The following is a 15,498-nucleotide window of genomic DNA, read 5'->3' on the forward strand; positions in this document are numbered from 1 at the left end:
ATTGTTGTTGTATTCCTCATTTGCAAGTCGCTTTGGATAAAAGTGTCTGCTAAATGAATAAATGCATATATAAATGATTGATGGCGCACAAGTTTCAATGCAAACGCTGGAATCAAACCCCACTGGCCCGAGCTAATGCATCACTGCCAAAAACCAGAACGGCATTGTGAATTTACAGTATATTTAATTCAATTATGTTTCTAAAAAGTATTTACATAAACACAATCACATTCAACTTTTCCAATTCAGTGTTGGGAAGTTACTAACAAAGTAGCATTTTTCAGTAGTGTGATAGTAACTGTCGCCGTTTTCTTTTTCAGGAGTGTTTGACGATTGGAAAGTTCAAAAGAATAGTATTTCTTCAAAAAAACAAAATCCATTATAAACTTCTTTGTCACTTTTGATCTATTTAATTTACCATCGCTAAATAAAAGTATTAGTATTCTATTTCAATGAATGAAAACTACTTTGTTGAAAAAGAAGTTATACTTATTACATTTTAAAAATATAATTACTTTGCTAATAATTTAACTATTTTAAATGTTTTAGCATCTTGAGAATTTGTTTTACAGCTAAACAACACTGTGGAGGGTTGGGTTAGGATAATATATAATTCAAATCCACTAACCTTCTAAAATATTCCACGGATTGGTAAACAACATAATATATGAGGTATACTGATATATGATTTATAATCAAATTAAGAGCAGAGTGTATGGCGAGCAGTAATTGTGTGTACAAGTAGCCATGCTGAACAAACCTGGGATACCAATTTCCTTCATAATAGATTTTCAATTATAATTGCAAAAATTGGTTTAATAAAACGCCATGGCTTCTAGTTCAAATAGAAATGCAGAACTGTTTTACTACACAGTACACTCTAAAAAATGCTGGGTTGTTTCAACCCAACTTTGGGTCAAATATGGACTAACCCAACCGTTGGGTTAATTTTTTACATAAAATTTTTAACCCAAAAGTTGGGTTGGTCCATATTTGACCCAAAGTTGGGTTGAAACAACCCAGCATTTTTAAGAGTGTAGTATATTTTGAGAATAACCAAGTTTCTAAAAAGCACGTATGTACATTCACATTAGCGATCGTTCTATATAGTCACTTTGGGTTTTTAGCCCTTGGTGATTCTAATTCAATCAGTGAAAGCCCAATAAACAGGGTCATGGGTCAAATTCTTTCCAGGACAATCTTTAGGGGAGGTTTTATCTGCTGCTGGAGGGTAATGGACCTCTTACGGCTCTGTGGTAGATTTATTGACTATCTGAGGACCCCGATGCCCCTGATCAGTCTCTGCACATTACATCTGTCTTCACTTATTATCACACATGCATATGGAGTTTTGCAATCACCCTGTGTCTGCCAAAGTACATTACCCACAAACCAAGTACTCTGGCTTAATCACAAGCGAGATAACAGACAATTCACATATACACACATGATCAATGACATACGTAAGGGATAAGCTGTACACAGAGCATGTGCACGCACTTAAATGTAGTGTATATTGTTGTGTGTGTATGTGTCAACAGAATAGCTGAAGTTCAGAAGGTGCGTTTGTATTACCGTTTCACATCGATCCCCTCTCTTTCCTTCCATCCTTTCCTCTTTCCATCTCCTCTTCCTACATCAAGAGTTCAAATGCTACAGAGACCTCTCAAACAAAAAGCTGCATACTGCATAACAGAAAGGTGCTGTTTTCAGCTATTCAAGTATATAACAATACACTGAAAGTAAAATCATAATTATTGAATTGAGAGAACAAGTACACTGATGTTATGACAGTCTCTACTCGAAGACATGACTCCGATTTAGCAGCGGTTATTTAAATGTGCAAAGCTTTCTAACACATTAGGTTAAATTATGGCTGTTTTATCTGGGTGTGATAAACCAACCTGAATTTTCCCATAACTGGAAAAAAAAAAGAGGATTAATTTGGAGAGTGTTAAGATACTAATTACATTTGTTACAATTAATAAACCGCTACAATTTTCTGGTTGGCTGGACACAATTTAGTATTCCTCCATCGGCAGAGGCACTGCTGTGAATTTATGATTACAGTATGTGGAAGTTACTGTTGCTTAAATTAAGAATATGAGAACACATCTTCTGAAAAGAACATTGATCTCTGAAAAATATGTAACAATTTTCATACCAGTGCGATGCATTGTATGATATAAAATTGCAAGACTTTTGTATTATCTGCAACTGCAGGGTCCAAAAACATGAGACCACTAGTCAATTTTTTTATGTAAATTTGAGTGATAAGTGACTAAAAACTTTGTACTTCAATTAAACCTTCTGTTTAAACACTTTATCAGAGGTCAGAAAGATCAGATATTTGCTTATTTGTTTAGTAACTTACAAATAGTTCTGAATCTGAAATATTTCTTGTTAATTTTACACTAAAATGTTCTTTTGTTTAAATTTTGGTCTACGCTGTAAAAAAAAAAAAAAAAAGTTACCTTGAAGAGCAATTTCTACCTGATGTAACCCAAAGAAATTAGATTTGTTGGTATAAATTAATGTATTTGATTGATTTTGCAATATTAATTAATATATTTGTCTTGAATTAAACCAGTTCATTTACAGTAGATGTCACCACTTTTAGGTTACTTTTGTTTTCAGTGTAAAGGCCTGTTCACACCAAGGACAATAACTATAATGTTAAAGATAAAGTTTTTAAAATAATTCTAAATTTAAAAAAGTAGCAGAGTCCATGCCACAACTATAATGATAACAGCACAGAGGAGCAATATCATTGTAATCACTTTTTTTCCAGCCAGTGAATGATAAAAACATTTATAGCCAATCAGAATCCATATTGCTTTGAAGAGCTTGAGCATTTAACGCGGCAGATGACCAAACTGCAGCGTGTGCTTATAATTAACAGAATGTTATCATGCATTGGTGTGGATGCTGATATAATTATCATTATAGTTATAATTTTTGGTGTGAACAGTCCTTAACTCTTTAAATTTTATTTCCAGGTTTGGATCAGATTTGGAATCCCATATTTTCATTGTTGTATCAGTCTTTTGGATCCAACTGTATATTATACAAAAGAGCGTGTTACGTTTTTCAGTTGCCATGGTTTCATGTTCAAATTAGATTAGTTTTGCAGTCCAAACTATTGTGACATAAATTGCGTGCATGCCTTTAAACTACAACAAGCCTGCTTTTCAATTAACAGCTAATTTTTCTCCTCCAGGAGGATGTATATTATCGCTATTTTTCAGGAAACGTCCAACATAGGCACAAATATTAATAAGGCTGAGATAAAACATTTAGATCACACATTTTTCCTAATGCGGTCACTCCTCCAAACACTTGAGGACCTGTGGCGTATATAATCATGATTTGAGCACTTGTGGTAATTGGTTGCCCATATGAGGTGACCATGGCAACGATGCTGGAATGTGTCCTCTGTGTGTTCAGTGTTTCTAAAACTCATCCTCTCATTAGCAGTGAGAATGTTTTATAGGTGTGTGGGAGGTCTGTTTGCACAGGGACACACTTTCCCCTCAATTACCAAATGAGTTTGCACAGGCTCTGGCAAGAAACTCCTGAAAACTCTGCAAGGACCTGTGCCGGATGTATTTAAGGATGAGGCACGGAGCTAATAGTATCAGAGCAATATGCAGATGTGTTTTTATGGAGCGGTGTTAATCTAATAAGAAGCCAGTGTAATTATCTTGAGTGCGAGTAGGTCTCTCTCTCTCTGTGTGTGTGTGTGTGTGTGTGTGTTTATGAATGGTGTTTTTTTGAAAGTGTGATGTATAAGCAATTACACCCACTAGAAGGCTGAAACGTGTTTATGGTGATACAACAGCTGGACAGTCAGGCTTTAAAGGGACACTTCACCCAAAAATGAAAATGCTACCATAATTTACTCATGCACCCTTTTGTTGTTCCAAACCTGTATGAGTTTCTTTCTTCTGTTGAGCACAAAAGAAGATATTCTGAAGAATGTTGGTAACCAAACAGTTGACTTCCATAGTATGGAAAAAAAAAATACTATGGAAGTCAAAGGCTAATGTCAACTGTTTGGTTACCAACTTCAAAATATTTTCTTTTGTGTTCAATAAAAGAAAGAAACTCATAGTTTTACAGTTTTAGGCAAACTATCCCTTTAAGAGATCACCGATCCCCATGTGCGCAGATCTTCGCACTTGCACAGTATGAACCAGTTGAGCTGTGGAACGCGAGTCTGGTTTTGATGGAAAAATTGCTGTTTTTAATGATCTAGCATAGGTATAGTAAATAAGGCATTGATGAGTCTTAATTATCCATATGTTATTGTGCCTAACTCTGAAATAAACGCCGCTGATTGTGGCTGTTTGCTTTGACTCCTCGTGTGAATGTTTTCCCTCTGTTGCCATTGGAGAACATCTGCTTATATTAATTCACAGACAGTGCAACGTATTAATTTGCCATAATGCCGTAACACCTGCTGTAAAAGAAGCTTGCAGAATTTGAAAATTACACACGTGTGTAAATGTACATACAGTACATGTATATTAGTGCATGAGTTTGTTTGCTAGACCATCACACACGTACACACAGAGAGACACATAAAACCCCTCTGCAACAAGGTATTGTTGAAATTGCTTTCACATTAATGCTTTTTCACGGCTGCATAATTGTTTCGCTGATTAACTTGCCATGCTTGCATGTTTTAATTAAACACATTTTCAGGATTTAAGCCCTTTCATTTATTTATCTCCCATCTTACAAAATGGTCACCAGGGGCATATTTTTTGGTGGAATTAAATGTGGTTTAATTATTTTCACGGGATGAAATTGCTCATAAACATTCACACATGGAGGTTTGTGGAGCTCGACCTCATTAAAAGTTTCTTGCATGCTTCTTTTTTGTCGCTTTGTCTATGACACACATTTTGGCAGGCAGATCAAATGCAGTAAACAAGACAGATGCAATAACTGTAATGCAAGAATTGTTTCAAAGGTTGGCTCTCTTTATGTGAAGAAGAAGAAGAATAAAATAAAATAAAAAAGGTCTCACTCTTGAATGAGTAGGTAGTTTGGTCAGACAGACTCTTATGGTTATTGAAGAAGTAAAACTCCAAACAAGCAATAAATGCATAAGTGAAATCAGACAACTGTAATGAGCACAGATGCATGATGGGTTATTAGTGGTGGTTGCGAATCAAAGCATCCATATTACTATTCCTCATACTACTACTACTATTTCCAGGCAAAACGTTAAGTAATTCATGCCACACATACCATGTGGCTTAATGAGGAAAGATATGGTATGCAAATTTTGCATTTAAAAAAAAATAAATAAAAGCTGTTATTTTGAACTTTCTATAACGTGATAGATTTTCTATTAAAAAGTACCACTTTTTCAATAATATTCAAGTAATAAAAAAAAAAAGTTATTTTCTTTCGGTTTTTACTGTATTTTTGGACAAATAAATGCAGCCTTAGTGAGCATAAGAGACTTCTTTCAACTTTTGAAAGGTAGTGTACCTATCTAGTCATATAATGAATATTTTCCTCTCATATAATAGAGCATATAAACTAAAATGATTTGTAGCAGCAGTGGTAGGAAATTCACAGTACAATTTTTCGCTTACGTTTGGATTTCTGTAATGGGGCTGCAGGCACACATGATGGTAAGAGTAAGGCAGGTGGTGGGGATTGCTGAGTAGGTGTACCCGAGTTCAATAGGACAGCCGGCCTTATGGTTATATCAGTGCACCTGCTTCCTCTGCACACTCAGGCTCAGTAAAAGTCCACAGCTGGACGGCACATTTCTTGCTTTACTCTGAATAATGGATGAGAACACAGAATACTGGAAAACCAACCTAAATCCTCAACAGGTCTTTCATGTTCTCAGACTTTCAAAAAAATTGACAATATTGGGGTTTTGAGAGCTTTGCCATGTAAACAGATGTTAAATCAGCTTTAAATCAGGAAGAGTTTGGAGCGGCTATGTGAATGATTTCATCTGGGCCTTGTTATATGTAAAGAGTAGAACAGCATCCAAATTTCTGCCATATTAGGCCTCTATTGGCTTTTTGAGAACCGCCACTTTTGGATAACTGCCTTTGATGGCTCAGAGGGTGATTCTGCACCTGTGGGATCTAAGTGAAAATGAGTGGTTCTCAACAAGAATCTTGTTCCATGGTCACACACATACAGAAAGAGTGTGAATGATAGAACTTAGATGCTTTGGAAGAAATACACACTATTCTTTAGAATTTGGTTAGGAATTATGTGATGCAAGTATGTTGTGCTGTAGTCTAGTGTCCATTGTGTTTATGAGTTTTTTGTTTTAGTCATGAGAAATTGAAATGGCTACTACACCTCACAAGAAGTACTGTAGTATTGACATATGAATCGGAATGACAAGGAATTTACTGAATTACAATTCAAAGAAATGCAACACAAGTAATGCATCCTGGGAAATTAGTGTTCTACCAATTAACACCTATCTATATCATTCTATCCTATCATTCTCTCTGTCTGTAAGACCCATGAATCTAATTTTCAAATGAGGCTTTGTCAAGCCAACACTTTAACTCTCACCGTCGTGTCATTCCAAACCTGTAGGACTTTCTTTTTTCTGTGGAACACAAAAGAAGATATTCTGAAGAATGCTGATAATCACAGAAGAAAGAAAGTCATACAGTTTTGGGACAACATGAGGGTGAGTAAATAATGACAGAATTTTTATTTTTAGGTGAACTATCCCTTTAAACAAGGGACTTAATCAGGTTGTTTCAAAGAATGTGCCTGTTAGTCTACCACTTTGGATGAAAGTGCCAAATAAATAATCTACTTTAAACACATATTACACATAAGTTATTTTCCTGCATATAACTGCCATATACAAAAAAGCCTCAGCGGAGCCTCCGAGATGCTTCATAAAGTACAATACATTAAAACCACAGAAGCTGCAGGTGCATTATTCTACGAAAATAATGAAGTGTGATGAACAAGCATAGCAGGTCACCAAAATACTAGCAGGTGCACAGCATGAGTCATAGGCTCTTTTATAAACATTGTTAAGAACACTGAAAAATTCAGAGCAATTTTGAGAGCAATTATCTTGATATTCAAGAACAGCTATCCCAAATTTCCTGGAGATTTGTTGTGTTGTTTCATGTGGAACACTATGTGTTAATTAACTAGTGTTCATTTAGTTGACCAATTATTTTCATCTTAATTCTCGTCAACGACATTTTTTCACTGACGACAACGAGACGATAACGAACTAAAACTCTTTTTGAATGACAAAAACTATGAAGAATATTTATTGACATTTTCGTCAACGAATAAAAACGAGACGAAAATGTTAGGGAGGGACGGTTTGGGAAGAGATTCATTCAGAACGAATCTGCTGTGTGGTTCGGAGGTTAGATGCGTACATATGAACCGGCGGGACAAAAGCTAACATACACTTGCTGCACGCCTCAAAAAATGTAAAAAAATGTCAATATGTTGGAGTAAGAGAAGAGCTTGCTGTCAAAATTAACACTGGTACTCATATATACAGCTGGAATCTCCACCCCTATAAAGACAGCATTAATGTTGGCTAATCGTCACTGTGCAATTAAGCTGGTTTCAGATTCACCTAACCCTGATCAAGCATTGGACGGACGGACGGACGGACAGACAGACATAGATGGACGGACGGACGGACGGACAGACAGACATAGATGGACGGATGGACGGACGGACGGACGGACAGACAGACAGATAGATGTTTATCCCTCATAATCACAAAAGGCTGCGGTATCAGCATGCCCTCAAGCCAGTTCCTAAAACCACTACATAATAATTATTTGATCAATTAGATCTAAAGCCTTCAGGTGAACCTTAGGCCCTGCATTGCCGATTTCCGAACAAGTGTGCTCTGCAGATCACTCTTGTATGCAAGAGTCGTGGACATGAGATGTGTTCTCATTGTCCCTATTACCTTATGCTAAATTCTAGATACTTGCAGCTAGCGCTTGCCTTCTTCCCTGAACGGAAAGGGTAAATATAAAGACACCTAAATTATGCAAGGCGCGCATGAAAATGTCAGGGCTAAATTCAGTATTTCTTCCATTGTCTCCCTGGCATTTCAATGTTTTATGCATTTTATAATTAGGTAGAGGCTCCAGAGGGAATGGAGAGCAATAAGACCGTGCATTGCTATAGCTGTCTGGGGTGTCACTACTCAGACCCTGGGTTTATTTGAAAGGCAAATTTCAAATGTGAAGCCAGTCAAGGTATTTGAGAATAAAAGGTTGACCATATCTGCGTCCATCTGCTGTTGCTACTTAAATGTGGCAAACAGCAAGCAATTGGTGTGTGTAATGCGACTAGCTGAAAGTTGGTCAGTGTCAACTGTGGCAACGACAGCATGTGACTGATGGATAGATAGATAGATGACCTCAAATCCAATTTAGTAAACTGACTTTATCGAACAAACCAAATTTGACATACAATGGCTGAAATCACAATTTGTGCAAAGAGCCTAATTATCAATCACAAAACATGTTTTGGAAGTTGCGGTCAAAAATGAGCAAAGCGTTCTATGAATGACAAAGGCCTGAACAAATTTTACATGAAGCTGTTATTCTAAATTTGACAAATAGCATGGCATTTACCTTTCTCAGGAAGCAGTTAAAACTAGATCTGAGTAAAAATGCATGCCATGATGAATGTGTTCTGTGTACAAATGCCGTTCATCATGTACTGCTCTTATTTGCTTGTACTGTTAATTTCATTTATTATGTTTTGTCTCTTATATTTGCCTACTTGGTTTAGCATTTGCCATTTTTAACACCTATTTACAGTAAAATGTGGGCGTATTATTAGTTAAATTGTATTCTGTTGCGCTTCTAATACATTGTACATTTATATGTTTAGCAATGTTTAATGTAATCAATTATGAAAAATAATAGCAAAATAAAAGTAAATTCAGAAATAAGGGAATCTCCTGGCATTTGAATAATAAAGGTGTTCATAGCATAACCAATTTATTAATTTTTTTATTGACTGTCAACCCTAATATTTAGTAGTAATAGTAATATTAGTACTACTACTAATAATAATACTTGTATTTTACCTTACAGAAACAGCAAGATTTGGACACATTATTACAGGACTAAGATGAAATAATAAAAAAAAAGACAATGGGAAAAATCGTTAGAAAGAACAAAGAAATAAAAATGATGAAAGATATAAAACAGACAAAAAAGAGATGCAATAGCACTGAATTACATATATCAAGATGAGGCCATGAGATGACTGCAGAGTATAAAACAAAGGAGATGAGAGGGGAAAAAAAGTGAAGAGTAGAAGAAATATTTTGCTGGAGGAATGGGGATAATTACATTTTGAATATTAAAACTACACGAAATAAGATGTTCTTTTAGGAAGCAATAGGGGGGAAAACATGGGGAATCATCTCTGGGTGACCTGATGGCTGAATTAGATGTGCTGAAGAAGGCTATGCTGGGTAAATGGAACTTATTACTGTACATACCATGAGGTCCTAGATATGCTTTATATGGTTATTGCCTGTTTCAATGTTCCAGCCAGTTTTATGTTCCAGCCAGATTTATTATTATCACAAAACAATCATTAGAAGGTTGATCAGAAGTCTGACACAAAGCATTAAAGACTGATTTGAGCTAACAAAAAAAAAGAAAAAAAAAGACCACTACACTGTAAAAAAATTGATTTTCTTGAAACAACGATTATTGGATTATTATAGTATTTTCTTGTATTGTTTTACAAGAAAATACTATTTCAGCCTGTCTACTTCAAAATTTCATGTTAAATTTGATGTGTTACTTGCAAATTCTTTGTAATTATTTGCAAAATTTACTAGGAACGTCTGAGTGAAAATTCTTTGGTGTACAACATACAAAACTTCTTTTTAAAGAAGACAAAATTTCAACAATATTTCAGTAATACTATCCCAAGGTTATTATAGCTATGTAAAACTAAATTAAATTAAAACTTTACTAATTAAAACTTTACTTGACATAAAATGAACTGATTTAAAGGGGTCATATGATGCGATTTCAAGTTTTCCTTTCTCTTTGGAGTGTTACAAGCTCTTGGTGCATAAATAAGATCTGTAAAGTTGCAAAGACTAAAGTCTCAAATCCAAAGAGATATTCTTTATAAAAGTTAAGAGTCAGCCACGCTTACCTAAAACGGCTCGTTCTAACACGCCCCCACATATCTACGTCACTATGTGGAAATATTAGCATAATGCCGCCCAAATGTGCACGCAAAGAAAGAAGGCGTGGTTTCAGGAACAGCAGTAGTGTTGATGCAGTCATGTCAGGGAGACGCTGTGTGATTCAGTGCAAAAGCAAAAGCAATCTTTAAAATAGCATCATATGACCCCTTTAAAATATTAATAAAAACCAGTGATACTAAAATAACACTGTACTGAAATCTTCTTTAGGAAACATATGACCGCTGAAAGCCATGATTGACTAATCAGAATTGAGTATGCCAGACAGCTGTGTTTGCAATACTTCACAGTGGTCTCTTTTTAAAAGAACATTTTTGCTTTAGGATCCTAAATTAAACATACAAAAGAAAATTGTTATGTTAATGCTCATCATCAAAGCCTTACCTTCATCTTCTCTTCCTGTGTGTTCAGGTCAAAAGGATTGGCAGAAGAATGCTGGCGCCAGGTGCCCAGGGGCAGGATGGCATTGTGTTGGCAGAGAGCTGCGGTTGTTAGATGGTTCCTCTTGATGCTCCTGTGGCACTGGGCACCTCTGGGCCCACTGAGCTGGTTTCTGGCTCTGGCTGAGCGTCTGGACCAGAAGACCTCACCGTTCTCTTCTATCTCCGGCCGGAGCAGTGGCCAGCTGGACTGGCTCCTGTCTGATAAAGGGCCCTTCCATCGTTGTCCAGAATACACCGAGTTCAAAGAACGCTTCCAACAAGGCTTCTCCACACGCTACAAAATCTACAGGTTTGTGCTGTGATGATTATATTATTAGTTGAAAATACAGGATATTCAAAATTGACTAAGCAAACTCGGGTCCCATGAAATATTCAGAGAAAACTGTGTGAAAATTGATACAAAATTAACTCAAAATTCTGAAGCCATTTTTTTTTTCAGCTTCACTACTGGCGTACTTACTGTTTCTTGGCATTCTAGGGCAATAGTGATGAACATCGGCAGAACAGTTATGTAGTCTTTTACACTACCGTTCAAAAGTTTTGGTTTGGCAATTTAATATTTAATAAAACATGCAGTAAAAAGTCATATTATGAAATATTATTACGATTTAAAATGACTGTTTTCTTAAAAATAAGATACATTTTCTTTTTTGTGTGTAAGTTGCAGCAGTGCATAAATCATAAACTAGTTAAATGATTCTAAAACTTACTCAGAATCCAGTCAATTTCTGACACGGATTCCCATTTTCCATGCATTGTTTTCCATTACTTCTCTGCATGTGGGGAGAGAAAATCATGTAAAACAGTAAAATTGCTCATAGTAATGTTAACTTACAGAATCAGGAAAAAATATTTTTACTGTTAGTGATAGGTGAAAGCTTTATAAAACTAGAAAAACTTTGTGAATGAAAGGTATGTGGATTTTGCAGCAACCAGCGGAGCTTTGACAACAAAAGTGTGGGTGCAGATTTCGTGCAGAAAAACTGACCTTTCGTCAGTCATGACAGATCAAATAAACCACAGTGAGAAGTCCTGACAACAACATAACAGGAGAAAATGAAAAAATATTAACGTCTCAGTTATGATGACATGGTCTGTTTAATCTGATGCAGCCCATGGCGTTGATATAATTGGTGAGTGGACAGTTGCAATCACGTGACAGAAAAGGGCCATCACGCATACAGCAACGACTTCAGCTTCTCTGATGCTGCATGCTGTTACTAAAACAACCAAGACAACAGAATGGCACAATGTTTACATAGTTTACACTGCCCATCTACATTTATACTGACCCATAAATGATGATGCCCTTGCAAGGGATCTCCTTCCTAATATATAAAGACAATAACATATTTATTTTTATGAATACTGTGGAAAAATAAAAAATAACGTGTAAAATATTATCTGGAAGAAAAACATACACTACTGTTATTTTATTCAACAAGGATGCATTAAATTGCTCAAAAGTGACAGTAAAGGCATTTTTAATGTTACAAAAAATATTTCAAATAAATACTGCTCTTTTAAACTTTACATTCATCCAAGAATCATGAAAAAATGGTTTCCACAAAAATAGCAGCACAACTGTGTGGAGCAATGATAATAATAATAAATGTTTCTTGAGCACCGAATCAGCATATTAGAATGATTTCTGAAGGATCATGTGACATTGAAGACTGGAGTAATCTATTTATTTATTTAGTTCACTATTTTTTACAGTTTGAAAACCCCTGCACCACACTACACTAACTAGTGTGGTCTTATTTTCTATATATTTGCGCAGGTCAAACCTGTGACCTTGGCACTGATATCGCCATGCACAGCAACACTCATCATTATTCTGAAAAGTGCAACACATCAGTAGCAACACGGTCGTGATTATTCAGCTGTTGACCTGTTTTAATTACAGTACATGCACCCGGCATCACATCATTCATTCAGTACAGTGCATTTTAAATATCGATCGCTACACATTCATTCCAATCCATGTCAAAGACACCCGCACAACGGGAAGGAAAGGTGTGTTTGGTGCATTTCTGTGGCTGACCTCAGATCCGCCAGGGGAGTTTGGCCTTTTTGCCTGCTTCTTTTGTCCCCAGCTGGCGCATAGCTGACTCTGTCCAACTCTCCCCGCTCGCCGAATTCAGAACCCAGCATGCCTACAGCATCTGGGCAGAGAAAGGCCCACAGAACTGTGATGGACTCAGTGAGGGGGAGACAAGCCTCTGCCAGCGCGGTTTGAAAGGCTGTCCTGCAAGCCAAAGAGTCTGTGTAGGTGTTTGGATGTAGGCGACTCTTCTGTATGTGCCTCACAGTTCAGAGACATTGTGTAAACAGCATTACTGACCTCACACTGCAAAGACGGGACTTCAGCTGGTCACTGCATTCGCCCTTTGATATGATAACAGATCAGGATTTCCAGAAAGAGAAACTGGGTTGCACATCACAAGAGGAGAACACCAGCAGGCACTGTACCTTTTACTGCTTCCTTGGGCACAGCTCCCCTCTGGGGGTTAACATTGCACCAAAGGATCCCCGGCAGAGTGAATTCTATGGTCTTTAGTCATACTGCCAGCTCCGATGGGGATTTTTCTGTTGTGAATAGAGAGATATGTGCGCTTGCACTAGTTTTCTTTGTTCCGAGGCTTTAGCAGCAGTTGACATTTACATTCAGACGATTTTTTTTTTTTTCCAATATGGAAGCATCTGTGAGCTCAATAAAATGAAATACACAATCAAAACAGAGATTTCTGTTTAAAAGAGATAACTTACACAGATTGCATTGTACACCATGACAGAAAAGTAACGGTTTTCAGTTACAGATGTCATCGTAGAAATGCTTTATTACTCTTTAAGCATGATTAATTGATGGTAATACTTGACAATTACATTTGTTAACATTCTGTATCATGAACTAACAATGAAAAATACAGTATTTATTAGTCTAGGTTCATTTTGATTTCTACAAATACTAATTCATTTTGTATAAATTTAAATAAGTTGTATAAATTAGCATGAGTTCATGGGTTATGAATGAACATGAATGACTAATAAAGGAATATTATTTTTGGAAATTAACATTAATTTAGATTAATGAATGATGTAAAGTTCATATTGCACTACCTAATGTTAACAAATTGAACCTATATTGTTCAATGTTACCTCATTTATTCTACAAGTGTAATTGTCCAGTATGTGGATTACTGAATATTTGGCTGTTCATGTGACATAATTTTTATAAATTATTCATATACTTTTTTAAATTAATTATTTGTATTATTTTATTTATTATCATTTTTATTTATTATTTATTTATCATTTTTCAGTACTTTTTATTTATCTGTAAAACCTTTTTTAACAAGGAAAAAATATAAAATGAACCTTCAAAAGATACGGAGTAAGGAATACTACAACAAGAAGCATTTATAATTATGGAAGAACCATGACGCACTACCCTACCCATGTGGAGCCTTGGGATGATGTAGTAGCTCCCATTCGTGCTATTATCTGTAGACCATCACACCATTGGTGCTGCACAAGGTGACAGCAGAGACGACCAGCAGGGAGCCGCTCCGTAGAGATTTAGTTAACCTGGTAGCAGCTGGTTTCCAACGGCAACGAGTATCTGCAAAATAAATCAAACACGACGTGTGTAAGCTATAAGCAATAGAGACAGAATGTAATTTAACGTTTTCATGGGAAACACAAGAGATGAATTATGTCATGCAAGTGACGCTGGTACACAATTTAGAATTAATAAGCCAAATGGTTGGAAAACTCAGAGATGCTTGTGTGGAATTTTGATGGGAGGGGGTCGCTTTTGTGTTCCGTTGACTTGATGCAATTTACCACTTCAATCACTGACCAAAGGACATTTCAGAATAATTTGATAAGCATTGCCTGATCTTCCATAGATTGAGTCAAATTTCACTCTTTATGTTGATGTGTGCCAGGGCAAAGTTTTTGCTGAGCAGTTTCATTTAGTTTTTGCATTGTGTAGTTCTGGTTTTTGCTGAAAGCATGATTTTGTCATTTCTTATTTGCTTAACTTTGGCAAATAATCCTTCTTTAAAAATATATATTTAAAGCTGCGTTCACAATACAATGCAGCCCCTGGTGGAATGGTTTCCTAAGCTTATTTTCTAGATGATGCCCTCAAAAAATAAAAATAAAAAAAACAGCATGTGCCAATGTTTTAGTTCACTAACCAGGAGCCTTTCAAGTTTTGCATGAAAAATAAAAAAGAGAGCAAAGACAGAATGGGACATTCAGACAGATTGTGACATTTTAAGCTTTTGGCTGAATAGGTGAACAAACTGTTCAGAGTGATTCAATCACCATCTGTTGAAAACGTGGCATCTTTTCGTTTCAGGTTTATTTTCAGAACACAAAAATAATTGAGACAGGCTTTGAAACATACTTGTGTAAATCCTGTTTCTGATTTGTTTTACGTCAATGATTCATCAAGTATAAATGCATACCTATTGTACTTTAAGACAATATTCTAAAATAAACTGTATATTAATTGCCATAAAGTCTGTGAGCTATAATTATAATTATCCTCAAATTGGTTCCACATTCCACAGAACACTGAAAAAAGTGAAAATGTCCTGTTGTTACCTCAAGCAGCTATTTTTACCTTTCACTTGTGTGTGTAATCTAGTGTAGCCAGATTGATTTAGTCATTTTAAATAATATTTCTGATTTGAATAAAACTGGTTAATTTAGATGATACCACAAGAAACGTCTCGGTTACGTATGGTAACCCTCGTTCCCTGAAGGAGGGAACAGAGACGTCACGTCGGATGACCG

General features: G+C 36.0%; 1 protein-coding gene and 1 long non-coding RNA gene across 2 annotated transcripts in view; one reads left to right on the forward strand and one right to left on the reverse strand.

Moving 5' to 3' along the window:
• The window catches only part of LOC107700985 (BMP/retinoic acid-inducible neural-specific protein 3-like), a 93,792-nt gene that overhangs the window by 17,103 nt on the left and 61,191 nt on the right, over positions 1–15,498 (forward strand). The window contains exon 2 of the mRNA XM_016502865.1: positions 10,655–10,975. Coding sequence (XP_016358351.1) covers positions 10,704–10,975 — 272 coding nt within the window. The 5' untranslated portion in view covers positions 10,655–10,703. The remainder of the gene's footprint in view (positions 1–10,654; positions 10,976–15,498) is intronic.
• LOC107700986 (uncharacterized) lies at positions 12,492–14,198 on the reverse strand. The gene is made up of 4 exons (XR_001635597.1): positions 14,146–14,198; positions 13,162–13,278; positions 13,034–13,077; positions 12,492–12,937 (listed from the first exon to the last, which is right to left on the reverse strand). It is a non-coding gene; the product is annotated as an uncharacterized LOC107700986 (long non-coding RNA).

This window comes from Sinocyclocheilus anshuiensis, unplaced genomic scaffold (assembly GCF_001515605.1).
Source record: "Sinocyclocheilus anshuiensis isolate Anshui unplaced genomic scaffold, SAMN03320099.WGS_v1.1 scaffold1143, whole genome shotgun sequence".
NCBI lineage: Eukaryota > Metazoa > Chordata > Actinopteri > Cypriniformes > Cyprinidae > Sinocyclocheilus > Sinocyclocheilus anshuiensis.